Source organism: Corvus moneduloides, chromosome 3 (genome assembly GCF_009650955.1).
Source record: "Corvus moneduloides isolate bCorMon1 chromosome 3, bCorMon1.pri, whole genome shotgun sequence".
Classification (NCBI taxonomy): Eukaryota; Metazoa; Chordata; class Aves; order Passeriformes; family Corvidae; genus Corvus; species Corvus moneduloides.
In genome coordinates this window covers 14,473,557-14,492,432 of record NC_045478.1, presented here as the reverse complement: position 1 = coordinate 14,492,432, position 18,876 = coordinate 14,473,557, and the positions used below count along the sequence as shown (strand labels likewise).

The window sequence follows — 18,876 nt, the reverse complement described above, 5'->3', positions numbered from 1 at the left end:
ATGGTCAAGTTGAAGATGTCCCTGCTCAGGAGGTTGGACTAGATGACCTTTAAGGGTTGCTTCCAACCCAAAACATTCAGTGATTCCACGATTCAATGTTCTTCCTCATAAAAGAAGCAAGGTAGCCACTGGAATTATCATGCAACAGAACTGAAATGAAGAAATGGCTTGCTGTTACTATTGCTTCTCTTCTGGCTTTAAAAAAAAAAAATATATATATATATATATTTATATGGTACAATTAGATTAAATAGTTAAATACGAATTTAACAGTAATTTCTGAAGAAGTGTTCTCCTATGGTGTTTAGCCAGTTTTTGATCTAATAGTCTTTCAGAAAAGAGTTTTGATCATGGATATCTAGAGATGTATTGATTACTAATATCTTTAGATTCTGTCACAAATTTATCAGAAAGAATTACATGGGAAACCTGTTACATACCATGGGAGACCACACAGGAATTTGAGTAATATGAAAAAAAGTGAAAAGGAAATGCTGCTGGGTAACACAGGTTTCATGTGCAGAGAAGCTGCAGCCTAAGTTCAGATGATGCTGCAACAAAATGTATCTGCTCCCCTACAAAATGAGGTTCCTACCTCTAATTTCTGTATATTAAATTAAGGCTTGTAACTATTTAGCTCTTCTCTTTATCATGTGCTGAATCTCATGTCTAGTCTGACCTGCCTCAGAAAATGAAGAGCAAGCATTGTACAGTCAGTGCTCATTGATACTGCACACAGATGGGACAGAGTAAGAGAGAGGAAGTAAAAACAATTTAAAAAATATAAACAGATAAGGATACACATAAAAAATGTGAACCTCTTTGTGAAGAGAATGGGAATAGCCTAAAGAAATTTGTTGCTGAGTGGCATGAGCAGTGTCAATAGTGTTGTGTGTAACCAAAGGCAGGGAGGAAATGCAAGGCTTAAATCATAGTTTGGACAATCTACCCACAGAAAATCAGGAGTTGATGTAGAAGCTTTAGTATTATAATGAATCAGATATTCAACTTGCTCCTGTATTTACTTAATCTATGAAGTTTAAAGGTAAAGAAAATGATGTGTCTTATTACATGGGTATATGTTCAGCTGCAATACCATTATAGTGTCTACAGGTTTGCAACAGTCTCAAAATGCAACCTCTTAATCTTTTAAACAATGATAATTTCAAAGCCTAATGGTTTCCAAGTGTCAGTATTAGTTGTTTCATTGTTGAATATTCCAGTTCTTGGAAAGGGGAGGTAGGTGGAAGTGGAGTATGTGTATCACTTTTGGGGAGGGCATTGAGAGCAACAAGTTTTAAAAAGACAGTGAGTAAAAAAGAGATCAGAGAAAGTAGGGCAAAGAAGGGAAAACTCTGACCAAGGTGCACATGAATTTGAAGGCAGAACCTCAAAAGCTAAGTAAGGCAGTTTGTGGTGAGCCTGAGTTGGAACTTCCAGCCAGAGTGGTTCCTGGTACAGTTTTGGCCTGTGGCAGTCATTAAGTCTTCCAGGCAGTGCTTGGGCTGGGAATGGCATGCACCAGGGACTGTTCCCAGAGCACACGGACCTCACATACTGTCCCAGCAGCTTTTCCCCACTAAAGCTTTCCACAGCCGTTCAGTTCCGTGCTGTGAAAGCATCACTATGATGACTTGCAATACAGCCCTGTCACTGATCAAAATTCTGACTCAAACCACACTTAATATGCCCACAAAACCATAGGGCACTACATGTATTCAAGGGAGTGGGCATGATTGTGCCACGGAACCACCAGTGGCCTGGTTTTATTTAGCTATATAGACATGGCAAAGGAGCAACATTCCCAGTTTATATGTAGCTGATAAATAGGTGGGGTTCCTGAGAAGCTGCAACCTCACTTGAGTGAGAGTCCCTGCCTTGTGGAGTAGTGCTAATGGCAGGGGCTTCATCTGCATGTGCCTTCCAATAAACTCATTTCTCTGGAGTCTATCACTAAGGACTGTTGAATGTGACATACAGAGAAGTGACGAATAGCAATAACTAGAAGTTATATTACTGCGTAAGGGACATATTTTGTCTTTGCCTTTTATGCAAAATTCTTGGGAGGTCATGCAAGTAGAGTGATGAATGTCAATTGATGAAGAAAACTATAAATAAGCAAGTTGTATTACGCATTGATAACTGAGCCTCAGCCTAAGAACACATAAGACTCTGTGTGTGTGTGTAGGTATTAGTAGGTATGTATGCACAGGTAGTACCTACCCACCTGATTTATTTTTATCCATCACTGGAATATAGCTGTTGCTTAAAAAGGACTTCTTAATAGCATACTGGGACACAGTCGTGTGAAAAAAAATAATGAAGTGATACATAAAATTTATCTGAAGGAAGCAAAGCTTCAAAACTGCTTTTAAAGTAAAAACCTATTCAATCAGAGAAAGTTCTATAAAGCTCTGCTTTGGTAAAGGATATCACCTTAATGGGAAGATGCTGTTCATGTAGTTTATAGACTAGTAATTGAATGCCAAGATAATAATGTACAATTTCTAAGTCCATAATGTCAAGCACTGAAAGAAGTCATCAGTCAGAATGTTAGAAAGAGCGAATTAGATAACAGAATTCTAGAAGAGGTAGGGTTATTTTCTGTGAACCAATTATTCCTGCCTTTTCTTCTTCAGAGTTTTTGGCACAGGAGACAATGAAGAAGGGTAATATTTCTACCTGAAAGTGATCTGGGCCCTCCTATGGTCTTGATTCATACTTTTCTTTAGGCAGAGATGATGTTCCTGAGTCTAAGGCAGCTTGTAGACAAGCAACAGTAATGATTATTACTCAGTAATTTTTCACGTTTCCTTGCATAGGATAAATCCTCGAGCATTCTTCATTTATAGTTCATCCCCTATTCTGTCATAGAGGTAATGCTTGGGTACCTTTAATAGAATGTTTTTCTTTATTCTTCAGGCAGGTTAACTATTCAGAATCAAAGACAATTGTAACTTGCAAAGTTTTTATTAGAAGTTTATATTTATTTCTGCTGATCTTGTGCTAACATTTCTGAATGCATCTTCTTCATGCTTTCATTTATACCATAAGTTGCGATATTTTTCTGAAAGAGCCTTTATCAAATGTCTAGAAAAAAGACTGTCTTTGATATGAAATTAATACTGCTATTGGACAAATGACATGTGTATGTAAAATATACTGGATGCATAATTACAGGGGAAAATAGATGCTGGCAGTTGTGTACGAGCCACCTGTTAAAGGGAAGAAATTTGCTGTTATATAAAAGCTTGCTCCTAACTTGCCAATTGGTGCAATCTGTCCGGCTGTGGTGTTTCAGACACAGCATTCTGTACTGTTCCTGCTGGCTGTTTAGAGTGCTGTTCCATTCTTTCATCCAGTCGCATGAGCTCTGTTCTTTAAGTCTCTCTCGATCATGAGAGACTGTTCTCTGCTGCAGGGACATTGTACAATGGGTAATACTCAAATGCGAGAGCAATGCCCAGCGCGTTTGAAAAGCGTGGGACACCAGCAACCAACTGAAATAATACTATGTGCAATTTGTACTGCTTTTTTCAATAGCTCCATTGCTCTGGATTGCCTTTCCTACTAATACTACTTGTGTATGTGCTGCAGAACATGCAATCATGATTTCAAAAAAGAACAAGACAAAATGCCAAACTAGGTCAAAATGTCATAATGACAGTGTTTCCCTCCAGCTTCTTTTCTGTAGTATGAGGTGTCAAAAATGGTAAAGATTTTAACATTGCTTTCAGCATAACGTCAGAAATCACACATCTGTCAAATTGAGTCCTAATTTTGTTGATGAATTTATTATTATTCTGGCAGACTTGGGTCCAGAATGGCTTTTTGATAAATACTGAGGATAAAAGAGCAAACATTATACTTAATTATGTAATTTTATAATAAATAATTTATTTTTAAAAATTTTTACTATTTTTTCCAAAGCTCAGCAGCAGCATATTTAGTCACTATGCTATTGCAGCAGCACATTTTGGTTGTTCAGAATGCTAAACTAAAGTAGATTTTGTAGGACCTTTGCCTTTGCAATTTGACACTCAGTATTCTGTTTAAAGTGAAGATTTGAGGCCTTGGAAACTGCACTAAATTTAATATGGTGGTAGCATAATGAAAGTATTTTAAGCGCAATTATGTTAATATATGAGAAAATGATGAAGGATTCATCCCTTTGTATTTTTTGCCTGGGGTGAGTTGATAGACTAAACTTGTTTAAACGCCTGTGCTGTTTTGAATTAGGTATAATAAAACTTAGAGTAATGATGAATTGATTCTCAAGAACAGAATGAGAAAAAGGATCCAAAGTTTGCAAAATAGTGTCTATAGCTCCTTCAAATAACTGCCTGTTGTTTTTATGTAATGGAAAAACAGAGGCAGCCGAATTCCCTGTCTTCAATACTATTTATTCTATTTGCAAATACTAGACATGTTTTGATTTTTTCTTTTTTTCTTTTTTTTTTTTGGTTAGAAAAAACTGTATGTATAAGTCCCTCTTCCAGCTTTCTTGTAATGCCCCTTTAGGCACTGGAAGGTGTTCTAGGGTTTCCCCAGAGCCTTCTCTTCTCCTGGGTTGAAGAACCCAAACTCTCCCAGCCCATCTCCATAGCAGGAGAGTTCCATCCCTCTGAGCATCTTTGTGGCCTCCTCTGGACTCGCTCCAACAGTGTCCTTCCTGTGCTGGGGACCCCAGAGCTGATGCAGCACTGCAGGTGGGGTCTCACCAGAGCAGAGCAGAGGGGCAGAATCCCCTCCCTCACCTGCTGCCCACAGAGCTTTGGATGCAGCCCAGGACACAGTTGGCTTTTTGGGCTGCAAGGACAAATGTCTGGTTCGTGTTGATTTTGGTCTCTACTCTTATTGCAGATCAGTTAAGGAGCAGCAGAGGAAGACAACAGGAGATGTGAAAACTTTATGCTTTATTTTTCCTCATCTATAGCTTATAATTATTCAAAAGTGACAGGGAATTTCTCGCACTATTTACTGAAATAAAGAAAAAAAAATCTACTTTTTATCAGAAAACTTACTTTGAAGATTGTTTTTATGTGGCCATAGAGTTAGGCTTTCCAACTAGAATTACAGAAGTAGAAAGATTAATTTTAATTTCTCTAAACTCCATAAATCTTCGAACATTTAAACTAAATAGTAAATATTAAACAAGATGCATTCAGATCTGGGCTTTTCCACAGTTTGACATCGATTGAAATTTTTGAACTCAGACTCTTAAAAGTATTTAGATAACATTACCTGGCATGGATTTCATTTATAATTAGAGATTCAGATGCTCACAGAAGCTATGCTAATTTCACGTCAGACTGTAAATCTGAATGTAAGTCAGTAAAATGGAGGAAGAAGATACACTTACTTCCCTGTGTTTCTCTGAAGGTGATATTAAATAATCACTGAAGTGTTCAGGAATTGTGATGTATAATTCCTGATCTGAAAGAAGAGAAGCTGGAGATTGTGGTGGCTCTCAAAAGTAAGGTGATACACTTTTTAAGTGAGATTGAAAACTATACTGTTGTGAGCATTCTCAATTAATACATCCAATATACAGCACTAAAAGCTCTTTAGTATTATAAGTCACCAGATGATAGAATTCTTAAGAAAAATATATCTAAATTCAAGGTGAACTAAAGAGATTAAAACTCTAATGATTCATAGTAATTAGAGTAAGATTTTTGAATAGAAAGATGTGCTGTAGTACAACAGCTGTGTGTGTAATTGTACTGTGTTATATTTGTTTGGCTTGCAAACAGGGATATGTGTTCCTCTCTTGGTGCATTGAATATGAAAAAAGCCATCCATGGCCACACATAGACATGACTCCTTCCAAAGAATATGCGGGGCTTGGAAATATACCTAAATGGCAAATTGGGAAATAGGTGCAAAACATGGAATGAGTGGGAATGGTATGAGTAACAGTTTGCAGTGGAATAACATCCTTGCTGTCTCAGTAGCTGGAGATAGGCAGTGGTTAACACAGCATATCAAATCACACAAACTGAGCACAGGATTTGTTCAGTTAGTTTCAGTTCACATTCGCAGCAGAATGTGATGTATACCCCTGTTCCCTGGGTATAAGATGGTGCCACATCTTGTCTCCTGACCCAATGTACTGTACAGCATCCTCCATCACATGGCTTGGCATACGAGCTCTTTCACAAAGGGAACGCAGAAAGCTGAGAGTTGTTAAGAGCTGTTTTTCTAAGCACTCAAAGGGATGTTACTCAGCCTGGAGGTTCAGAGGCTTTTTTGCCCATACAACAATTACTAGAGATGCAGGAACACTCTTAAGGAAGTGTTTTGAACAGCTGGAGTCTTTAATAGCTACAGAAGTATCAGTCAGGCTGTGGCTTTTAAGTTTTTAAAAAATGGTCTGTGAACATGCATTTAAGATTTTTACACAGGTACAGCATGACTGAATATGTGGTGGATGCTTTTGTGCAGTGTGTGAATAAAAATTAAATGTGGGTAAGACACAAAATCAGCAAGAGTTTGTGACTGTTAAGAGCGATGAAGAAACAGATGTGACATTCTGAAATATTCCTGTTGTGCCCTGAAGAAAGGAAGGATTTTTCTGGTGTAGGTTGTGCCAGTTGTAAAACAATGTGTCTGATTAGTAGTGCATTCTATTGAAAAAGAATGGGAGGTTTGCTTAGGTATAATTCATTGTTGTCTGTTGCAGTAATTAAGTCTGTTGCTTGTCTTGAGGTCAGCATGACCCTGTTTATTTTAATTTTTCAGTCTCTAGAGAAAGGAGGGCTTTATTCAACTCTTGCAGAACTAAAGCTGAGTGCACAGTGCCTGGATGTAAACTAATGTGTATGCAGTGTAGGTAGTTAGGTGATGGGCAGCTAGAAGCAAACTGGAAGCCGAGTCACTTGACAATGTAGATGTACCCATAGACATGCCAGTTTTTGACTTTGAGAGTCAAATTTAGTTTGAGATGGAGGATGTGTTTCTGTGTCTTGTTTATGTGCTTCTTTTGCCATTTGAGATGTCCTCAGGTATTCTGCCTGGCATGATCTCCTAGAGGTGTTTGTGGTACCTGTGTCACTGCCTCAGATACCCTGGAGCATATCAAAGACCACTAAACATCTCTGTCTACACAACTGAATTGAGCCCCAAGACTCCTAAATACAGACGTCCTCATGCAGCTACAGCTGCAGCTCCTTGGGGTCAGTGAAGCCAAGTGTGGTCAATGGAGCCAGAGGAGGGAGTCAGCTCATGTTGAGCTAAATAAACACTGGCAGCTGGTCAGCTGAATCATCTCTCAGATCTCTCTCAGATCCCTTGGTTTTATCGATTATAATGGAAATTTCTGCCTAGTGAAACAGTTGATACCTGGAGTTTAATTCAGTTGCCTAAATACAGGTGCCTGGTTTCATGGTTTACTCAGTTCATTGATTTACCTGAGGTGTCCATAAAGGACTGGCACATATGACACAGGCCTTGCCTCAGAACTCTGCTTCTTTGGAGCAGCAGTCAGAATCCAGACAGGATGACCCAGAACATCTCAAAGTTAGACAATACCTGTGGTTAGGCAGCTTAATTGCAGTCTGTGTTTCTAGATGATCTTAAATGTCTCCTTTCGTACGTGTTCATAGTACAAGACAGAGCGTGTTTCTCATGGAGGAGACAATCTGGGCTTCACATAAGTACCCTCCATACCAGTGTGGTATATATTTTTAGCTTATATAGATGATATTTTATGGAAGATTTTATACACATTTCAGTATTATTTCTATATAAACACAAAAGGCAGGTATGCCAACAACCATTTTAAAAACATTTTGAGAAGAAAAATAGTTGTCTTGCAATTAAACCAGTCATTCTGAGTGGCAGGACCCGGTTTTAGTTCTTTCATACTCAGTCTGCATATAGAATGCTTCAAATACTGAGTTCTTGGGGTGTTTTCAAGTAACAGTCTCCACTTCTACCTGCTAAAGCTGCTGGACAAATCAGTCATTTGATCACAAATAACCTTCTCTCATCTTCTTGGGAAAAAAAAGCATTACACTTTACATTCATATCTTAATTTTCCTTTCTGATTGCACAGGGGACCAACTCTTTCCTCATTCTGCCTTATAAATGCATGTACTGGTAAATTTTTTTTATTATGCCATTTATGATTTTTGTGCTGGTATTTGAACCTGTGCTTTAGACTTTTGAAAATCTTGTAACCCTGAGGTTATAACCTCAAGTTATATGCCATGTTTCACTTTTATTCCAGTGTACACAATCTGTGAAATACAAAATAAGATACTCTTCTTCAATGCCTAGGGTACAAGGTATGTATTTCACATACCTTTTGCTGGGATAATTACATGATCAGCTTTCCCCATACAGTTGTTCTGTCAATTCATCACTTACATTACTGACTCATTTCACACAGATTCAGCAGCTCATTTCAGCAGGCAGAGCCCCTCTTTTCTGGTCGATGATGTATCACCAGCTGCATAATGACCAACTCTCACTGCTTCTGTATACAAGACCTCTTATACACAAACTCTATGCTCATTCCCCATTCCTGGAATTCCTGCTCTGGCTACTAATCAAACACAATAGGGCCCTTTGTGCTGTCTTGCCCTTTCTCCTCCTCTGGAACTTCTGCTCCATGCTTATATCCAAAGCAGGCAGGCTTCTTTTACTTTCTGCATTCCATTACTGAATATCAGGTTAACATATTCTTCTTTAACATCTACCCTATGCTAATATTCTTTAACACTGATGTGGTGTTTCTAGCCATAAAGCAAAGTCAGAGACAGACACTGCAGCATCCTAGACTTTGTTCTAGAAAACATCCTGGGCAGGGCATCCTAGAGAAATTTTGTTCACGAATGCACTACACTTATGGGGCAAATATGTTTGGCTGGCATCAGTCAAGTTATATTTCTTTAAAACATAAATTTCCTGGCTGGTGTTTTTGTTGACCTGGTAAATTATTAAAAGTGACTCTTTCAAAAATCACCTCTCACACATGTGCATATTTATTTCTTGCAGTGTTTGTTTTCCTTTTGGGTTTCTCTCAACTTTGGCTGTCAGTATGATCTTTCAAGTGCCAGTCTGGTCAGGTTAATACGTTGTACAGTGTTGTGAGGGTTGTACAGTGCTGACAGGAAACCAAACAGTCATTCCTGCTTTTCCTAGCTGAATGATTTTGTACCCTACTTGAAAATGCATGGCTGAGGTCCCCTGTATTTGGTGTTAAGTATAGAACATTTATAAAGCTTCTGGTTCACTTCCATAATAAGAGAAAAAGACACCAGTCTCCTAAATCATTATTTACTACTTTCTGTACAGTGTCTTTTTCACATTCTTTAATAGAGTACTTTAATCTAAAATCTAAGAATAAAATTGACTAGACTAAAGTAGAGCCTGTCAGTTGAAAGAGACCCACAGTGATCATCCAGTACAACTGCCTGACCAGTTCAGGACCGATCAAAAATTAAAGCATGTTGAGTATATATAGAGAACATACATTTAAAAAAATTACCAAATAAACAATGAAAACTTTCAATTAATATGAAAATTGTTTTCAGTGAAAGCACTAAGTCACAGAAGTTCCCAACAATTCTCCAATAGGCTTTAAAATTCAGAGTTTTCCCTCTTACGTTACAGAAGAATCAGAAGGTGTATCTTTAAAATTTAAAAGTGTTATTTAAAGCATTTTTGTAGAAAAAGAGACTGCTCTCACCACCCTCCCTAGCCATGTACTGGTACTTTTCTTTTTTATATATTAATGGACATATACTTTATGCATAGCTAGATGAGGGATCTGATCTAGCAAAACATGACCCTACAAAAACTGCTAGTCTTCAGTTGTATCAGCTGACATCAATGCCACTGAACAACAGAGGGGGAATATATGATCAAGAGTGAGAGATGTTGCTTTTTCAGCAGTAACCTGAGTTTAGAGTAGCTTGAGCCAGTCATGAAACCATATCCTGGGAGTGAAGGGTGAAAATGAAGTTTCACAAGCTGTACCAAAAATACGCTGCATATAAACTTTATAATGCTGCATATAAGGGTTATACAGAACCTTAGTTCAACTGGGAGCCTAGACAAGTGCTTGATTCTACTCATTTCAGTAGTATTTAACTGAGTTTAAAATCAAGCACATATCTGAACGTTGCATGACTTGGAGACACAAGAAAAAGAAAATTCAATTATCAGAATTATTACTTTTATCTTCTGAAGTTTAAATATGATGTAACAGCTGCTTCTTGGTATATCACAGCGTTATATTGAACATGTTCTCTCATATATTGTTTTGGTTTCCTATCCTTTTGTTCAGAAGATACAGGCATAGTACCAACACAAAAATAATATTGCTACATACCTGATTTTGTTCTCCTGTTAATCTTTTATTCTGTTAGCAAAACAAAGTACCCACAGTACACACTTTATGCTTTCTTTAGTGATTTTGATATCACCCTTGTTTCTTAAAAAAACCAAACCCTTTCAGTCCTTGCAAAAACCTCCAACAAAACTGTTGATCTTAATAATGTTTCAGACTGATAGATTCTTGTGTGCCTGGCTGGGAGCATCATGACCCAGCATCGCACTTTTGTATTAATAAGATATAAAGTCAGACCATTTATCATTTACTATAGCCAGCACACAAATTAGAAAACAGCTTGCCAGGGTATATTGTGGTCTCATTGTTTTTGCCATAGCTGCAGAATAAATAGCTTTGAAACCTTCTTGTGCTTTACTGTGACAGGAAAGCGTTCATGTCATGGTGACCCGACTGAGTTGTTCAGTTGCGCACAGTGCTGACTCAGGAGCCTTAAGTGTGCTCACCAATTTGCCAAGCAGCAGACTCTTCTAAATGAAACAAAAAGAAACCTCCACAAAGACATAATCACTGGCAGTTACCACAGGTGTGAGGTATTCAGCACTGCAATCAGGATATGAAACTTCAGGAGTCGTTTACTGGAAGTCACTGAGGAGCACATGCTTTCAGTACGGTACAGTATATTTTTTATTGCATATTTCCATGCTGAAAAATACTGTTTATGTTTAATAAAAAATATTAATATATCATAACATACTCACACTGTCTTATATTCGTTCCTGTTCAAGTCTAATATTTGTGAGACATTTTACAGCTAATATTCATGTTTTAAATATATTAATTTGTCTGCATTTTCTGTCTCTTGTTTTCTGCCCTTGGGTCAAGTGATCTCCTCTTAGGAAAAATTCGAAATACTAAAAATTCAGACAAGTTGAATTTTTAAACTCTCAAAATAGACAATTCAGATCTAAAACTGCTAAGTTCAGTTTCTTAAATGAATTAAATAGATATTTGATTAATGCTTTGGATGGCATATTTGTGTTTGTGAATGTTTCTTATTTAATGTATTTTCAACATATAATACATGTGCAGTTGATCACCTGATTGAGTAAACCCTGAGGTTCAGATCTATTTTGTAATGTGATACACTCATCTACAGATGTATTTGCTATCCACAGATGGTGAGGGACATTTTAGACTGCTCCCATTGTATTTGTGTCCACTCTTTGTTCATTAGATGGAAAATATGACCCAGATAACAGTGGAATGTGCTCTGCTAGTAGAAATCAGTGAAGCTGTCTTTCAAGCAGTGAGGCCGTTTGCTGTGAATGAGGCGAAGCCTCTGAACCTATGCACTCTGTGTGTATCCTTGGAGAACTGCCACAGGCAGTGGCTCTGCCTCTGCTGCCTTGACAGACCGCTCCAAAGTGTGTTTAAGCTGTATATCCTGGTCTCTGTGTGTGCATGTGTCTGCCCCACAGACCTCTGCTGCACTGCTTCCAGGGGTGAGCCTGGAGGGGTAGGGGTAGGAACGAGTCTGGAGATTTGGTGTAAGGAAAAACAGAAGTCTGGTTCTGAGGATGGCTCTAAAAGCTAACCTGTACCATCAGTACAGCATTACTCTTTGTATACTCCTTTTGGATTCAGAAAAGATTCTTGGAAACACTCTCTAGCATGGGTCCCCAGAAGAAAGAGTACTGTGCCCCAAGTTCTGATTTCTTAGAACTTTCTTTAGCAAACATGCATTTCAAGATCATTTCTCTCCCAACGTGCCAATCTGCTCCCTACTGCTTTATTCTGACATCTTGAGTGGCTGTACGCAAAGGTACAGAGGAGATGTCTGAGACAATTCTTGGAAAGAGAGTTGTGTCTCCTTCGTAGGTAATAGTGAGAGAGTCTTTGTACTTATGGGAATGCCCCAGACATGTACAACTTGGGGATATTTTTTACTGATTTTCCAGTCACCACTTTGATCATTGCTTCCTAGCCCTGATTTGTGGCACCTCCTTCCCTCCCTTTCTCCTCCCTCTACTTGGCTTTTTCCTGCCCCTTAACACGTTCAATTGGTTTTATGTATGCAATTCTTTTTTTTTTTTTAAGAGAGTTTGAAGGTGGCCACTGAAAGAATTGCTTTCATCCAAAGCCAGGAGCTGATCAAAGCGACACACAAAAGCCAAATGGGAGCCAAGGCAGTGCTGCCTCACCAGCCATAGGGTCAGGGTTCTGTGCTGGAGAAATAGTAAAGCGTATCAGCTGCTCTATGCTGGAAGCTGCTGATAAGGGATTTTCTCTTCAGTAAAACCTGCAAAGTTTATGAGATCCTGCAGGAAAATCAAGGAAATCTGCATCAGAGTACATTGTTTCCTGTGGAGAGGAATGTGAAAGCATTTACAGGTTGAAGTGCCATTGTCTAATGTATTTATTGACATATCATATATTAGGCTCAGTCTGCACTATTAGTGCAACACTGGACTATCACCCAGCTCACATTTATTTTTATCAAGTGGCTCCTTGGCCCAGTTGTCTGGATATTAAGGAATGACAAGTGGTTGAAAGGAAGGTTCATGCTAAAACAAAAAGCAAATAAATGAAAATCAATGTCATCATTATGTCTAAAATAGATTTCCAGTGAAAATTAAAATAGGTTAATAATAGATTCTAAGTCACCTTGAAAAAGTCTTAAGTAAAGATTTCTTCTGAATTTTTTTTTGCAGATACAGATTTTTATCAGGCATCAGTCCCAACAGTGCTTATGATTATGATTTTTTAAAACTTGAATAGTAATCCAATATATGGCTTTTAACAAAAGATTTTCTGCTCTGAGCCATTTGAACTTTGGCTTTTTTTTTTCTATATTATAATAAATTAAAATATAGTGTCATTTTAACACAAAACAGTGCTTTAAATGTCTCAGAAAAATTCAGCTCCTGTTTGAGAGTAGGCATACAAGTTACAAGGGTGAAAGAAGCTTATATTTTCTGTAGTCATAAAGGAAGACCAAACTGTGTCTTAAAACCAAAACAATCTTTCATCCATAATTAATTAAATGAATCTGATTGCAATAGGAGTTTTCTGTTTCCCCAGAAAACTACAGTGTAGGCTGTCACAGCTTAGATTCCTTCTCACTAAGTTGCCAACATGCCTTAGTCCAGATCTCTCAGCATAGCTATATATTTTAATGTGTTTATGACAACTTAGATTGCTCTGGATTTCATCAAGCTTTTTTCTTTTTTTTTGGTTCAATGTGAAGTTGAATTTGTATGAGAAGTTTAATTTTTTTTTTTCTTTGCAGACATATCGGGAAATTATTTTTGCTTTTTATGTAGAAAATATTCATTTGCTATTTTTGCTATTGTTCCATGCATGAATTGTAGCATTTTAATTGGAAAAATGAACACTCAGAAGTGTTGCTTATTGATTTTGCAGTTGAAAAATTTCAGCAAAAAATAAGAAAACACTTGTTTTTAGATGAAATTGTCTTTAATGTGGCCAAAATGGATGTGAAATAAATCCATAATAAGAATGATCCATTAAAAATTTTGATTTATTTTCTGCTTGAGAAAAAAAGAAAGCAAAAGTGTTTTAACAGTGTTTTTATTGAGGTGGTTTAACATTGATTTGTTTAAGTTTGTTTTCATCCCTTTTTATATTTATCAGTTAAGAAATGGGCTTGATTTTTCAGTAGGTGGGGGAATTTTCCTATATTGAATTTCATTGCAAAAGTGTCCATATTAATCTCTGCAGCAATCTCCTTAGAATAAAGACATTTCCCAGTTATTTACTTCTGCAGTGAGTGAGAGAACTGATTTCAGTGATTAATATAAGGAATTTGACTTGAAATCTACAGTTGCCAAAAAATAAAGCTCAACACCTTCCGATCTGCACTCTTTTTCCAACATCGTGTTGGAAACATGAGTCAGGGGAGGAAATAATCTCACTGTTGATGCAGGAGAAAATCCCTGCTTACAGTCAGCCTGATTTTCAAAATCAAAAGAAGACCTCAAATAAAAATTAAAAGCAAACAGAAGATAAAAAGAAGTGATAGAGAGATCTAAGTAGTTTTCTTACAGTATATTCATTTTGTGGAAACAGCAGCACAATTGTTCTTGGCTGTGTAAAGGTGGAAGGATTAAGTTCTCTGTGACCTGCCATCAACCTTAATCAGAGTCTCTATGTTTCATCATGAGCTACTTCCCAAATTTTTTGGAAACCATTAAGTTGAATCTGGACTGGTATTTAGACAACAGTTCTCATATAAGTCTACAAGATATATAGAAGTTCTAAGATCTGGTAACAGAGAATGAGCTAGAATTTCTGGCAAAGGTTAACTGTGGTTTTATTTAAAGGTTTTATGTTGCATTTAAAGTGTAATGGGCCAAATGGGGTCTACTGAATTGTCGAACTTTAGTCATATATGAAACACAGAGTGACTAGAGACTTGTCATTCATCTGTCAACTTTACTGCTGAGGAATAAATTACTTCCCTAAAGAAGTGGATTTCAATCAGCAAATCATAAGTGACTACTGATTTTATTCTTGTTGATATGGTAGAGTTAAGCTCAGCAGAGGATTGCCAATTTCATTTCTCAGCATCTTTTGAAGCTTGAAAATTTCTCTTTTGGGGTAAGACTAACAACAGAAGAAAGCCAAACCCTTCTTGAAGATTTTGGTGAAAATCATTTTGGTAAAATGTTGGTCTGGAAATGATCTCAAATGAGGCAATGTTTTGCACGCTCCAGTATTATATCATAAACATCAGTTTATATCATATATCATAAACATCTGAGCCCTTTTTTTCCTCTCTTACTCCAAGTCATTCTGGCAGAATAGTGTGAAGAAACAGATTTGACTCCCAGAAATTAATATTTTTCTCAGAAATTGGCAATAATCCACCTCTTTCCAATGCCTTTAGGTGGTTTTGTACCGAGAGAAAAGGCTTTGTAAATTACTTCTATAAGTGATAATTTTATGGTACATGGACAACTAGGTTGATTTCTGGAAGAATAATTTTTAATTTGTCTTTGCCCATATGGGCTACAGCTGTATTAGTAAATGAAACAATTGAAGGAAAAATTTCTGTGTGCCAGAAATCAATTTTCTGTTGTAATGTCTTGGCATAGCTCTGGTGCTTATACTTACTCTCAGCAGTAGTTCCCAGGAGTCATGATGAACCAGTGACTGTTCCCAAAGGTCACTTTGGATGGAGTAACCTTATTTTGAGGCTAGTAGTAAATACATAACATATAATACTATACTGGCTCTTGCAGGGGTTTAATATCACAGTGTCTTTAGTTCTCCTGAATCAAGAATTTTATATAACTTGTAGGAATAGATTTTTTGTAACCTGTGGGAAATAGATACCACACAGTATCACTTTTACACATGATACACATTAATGTAGGAGATTAAAAATAATTTATTCTTCCAAATCCAAAACTAGAGAAAACACTGTAATTACAGATAGCTTAGTGGGAATAAAAGAGTAAATTGTGATATTTCATGGCTGGACTGAATCAACGGGGAGGATTTTGCAGGATGTGTCACTGCCATTGAAGAGAATCAAATTTATTTTTCTTCTTACAGTTATATTTTCATACAAGTCACTGCCCTAAGATTTCTTTCTTCTTAGACTGATGGTTTTAATACAGTTTTAAAGAATGACTAGAGACTTTACAGAACTTTACAAATATTGATGGATTTTGGGTGTTACTGGATGAATATAACTTATGTTCAAAGGGCAAAAAGATCACACAACTTTTCTGGTACTATTCTGTTAACAAATTGTTAACCTGCAATAAAAAAAAAAAAAAAGAAAAAATGCTTTCTCCCTCCTCACAGAAAAATTTTAATAGATAGCATTTTAGATACCTAAATCCATAGTCCTTGCAAACAAATCCTTTCTATGCAAGCAAAAAACTGCCTTTTGTCATAGTGATAGCAAAGTCTTTTGGAGAGCATGAGAACATCTAACTATTCTCCTCCTAGAAATGATACAATAGAAATCACTCTGTTAGACTATTTCAAAAATATGAAAGCTGGCTGCTCAAACCCGGAAAACACCCATTGCTGTACAGCAATGATGAAAGGATTAATGTAGTAAAGTAGCAGTGTTGATTATATTTTGCAATGCAAAAAACTTGCAACTTAATATGAAACATTCCCACCTGTATCTAAGGCTGAATTTCTTAGAAATCAACCAGATCTTCCTAATTTCCCACTTAATTACCTTGATTATTTTTTTAAGTCAATAAACAGCCCACATATACTCTTTAGTTTCCTCAGTTTCTGCTGAGGGTAGACTTTCTTTATCAGTCTATTTCAGTGGGAATTCTTAAAAGCCCTGGGTTACTTTCTATGCTCTGAAGTCCTTAGTATATCCAGTCTGTCCTAGGTGTAGGATTAATTTCATCCAGAATTGCTGTGCTGGGTCTTCAGTCTTCACAAAACCCTAGTGCTCCTCACTGCAACTAAAAAGTCACTACTGTGTTCCTGTCTTTGTTCCGCTATGCACAAGATCTCCCTCTGTGATCTGGGTGCTGGGACTGAATGTCCTCCTGCTGCTGGCCATCGCCCTCTCTTACTATGACCAGTTTCTGTCATGGCTCTCATGGTAGGGATCTGAATCACAACACTGGAGGGCAGGTTCATCACAGGTTTTCTTAAACCCTGGCTAGTTCAACTGCAATTGAACTTAAAGTTGACTCTATACATGGCAGACATAAACCCTGTAAAAGATCCCTGTTTTTCTTAATCACATAGTCCCTGTTTACCACTGAAATGCTGACAGTTCCTTGTTTGGAATTTCAAAGATGCTCCCTTCAGTGACTAACACTGACTTTTAGTCATATTTTCAGATGCCTCGACTAAGCATCTCTCTATGCCATCATTATCCATAGGCTTCTAAAACATTGGCCTGATCCACTTCATTTTTATCTGCAATTTTTCCTTAGGCTCCCAAGTTGCTCAGAGTGGTTTTTATCTTTTTATCATGCTTTTATGAAGCTCTTCCAGGTCCAGATCTTTGCCTGTTTTCTCCTCTTTATATGAGCAAGTATTTTGCTCTGCATGCTCTCCATGGAAACTGACCATGTGATAGGGAGGTGCCCTTTGATTTATCAGTACATGGGGTCGAGGGCCAACCTTCTGTGTCAGTGTATGGGGTTTTTTTAGTAGATCTGGTCACTGCCTATGTGCATGGCTTGGAATTTCACAAGCATTTGAAAGTTCAGCCTGTGGCACCCAGTTGTATCCAAGAGAAACATAAATCAGGGCTGGGAATGCTGAGTTCATTGAAGTGTGAACATAGGACTCAGTTTTTGCTTCCTGATGCCGTGGAATCAGCAACTGACAATTCAGGTACCACAGTCTGAGCAGCTCTAAAGAAAAGAGTGGATGACAACTGTTGTGTAGTTAGTGGGAAATGGTTTGTCCCTTGCTTGCTTTGGAGAAGTAATTTTTCTTGCAATTGAGAGTCAGTGGGACTCTGAACAGCAGAGACTGGTGCTGGCAAAAAAGCTAACCTAATGCCCATTTTCTGGTTCCAGTGGTGTGTGTTTGATGATGAAAAGTGAGTAAAAAATATGTATCATATCTTCCAAAATAGGTTCCCAGGTTTATGATTGTGTTTACAGTCTGATTGTATGATCACACTAGTACATGAGAGCTTACAAATCCAGAAAGCATATTTTTGTTTCATTCTACCAACCCATTCACAAAATTAAATTTGCAGCCTAATAGACAAACAAACATGCTTGTGTTGCAAAGGCTTCAAACACCTACCTCTTGCACAAATCATATAATCTTAACTGATTATTTATCTGTAAAATCACATTTACAAGATGTTGTGTTTCTGACATCCTCAGGATTAAATACAGGGTTTCTCTTCTGACCACTCGTGGGCTCTATGAATCCCGAGCAAGCATGTTTAATCCCTGTAATGGTATCTCTATTTGTTTTCCTAATAAACTGTACAGAACAATAGTTGACTGTGTCTCTGGAAAAGAGTTTATAAACAAATATTGTAGTGTTTTCTGATTCATCACAGATCCAGATAGTGATCAGTAGAGCAACTAAGCCTTCATTGCATAAAGCAGTCCATGTGCCTATTTGTCTGCTTTTGAGTTGTCTTGGAATACTTCGTCTTACTCTGGATTAATTAAAAAACTTCTTATTTTTCACTGCTTTAATAAAGCATTGAAAGAAGTAAATAAATTTGAAAATCAGGTATATGAGTCTGCTTTGCATGGTCATGTTCAGAACAGATAGAATCCAGCCTCCCTCTGCCACTGCAGGCAAACTTTTGGATATTCTCCTTGTGTTATATCAGGAGTATTTTTTAGGTACAAAAAGTCTTTTGGCTGTTATTTTAATATTTCAAGTTTTGGTTCTATATTTATATAAAACAGCCAATATATAAAAGAGTATGAAATGGATGATAGCTGAATGCTTTCTCCATTCCTGAAGGTGTAACTTTGAATGTTAACATGTTGAGAGCATGTTCATGCATTTTTATTTGTCTTTAGTCTGGACTTTCAAGATTCCCATGATCAGTCATATAGCACCACATTGTACCTGCC

The 18,876-nt window shown here is 37.2% G+C and overlaps 1 protein-coding gene across 1 annotated transcript in view; it reads left to right on the top strand.

The window, feature by feature from the left end:
• GREB1 (growth regulating estrogen receptor binding 1) overlaps nt 1–18,876 on the top strand; it is an 87,963-nt gene that overhangs the window by 12,603 nt on the left and 56,484 nt on the right. Inside the window, 1 exon segment of the mRNA XM_032104489.1 lies at nt 10,727–10,968. Coding sequence (XP_031960380.1) covers nt 10,960–10,968 — 9 coding nt within the window. The 5' untranslated portion in view covers nt 10,727–10,959.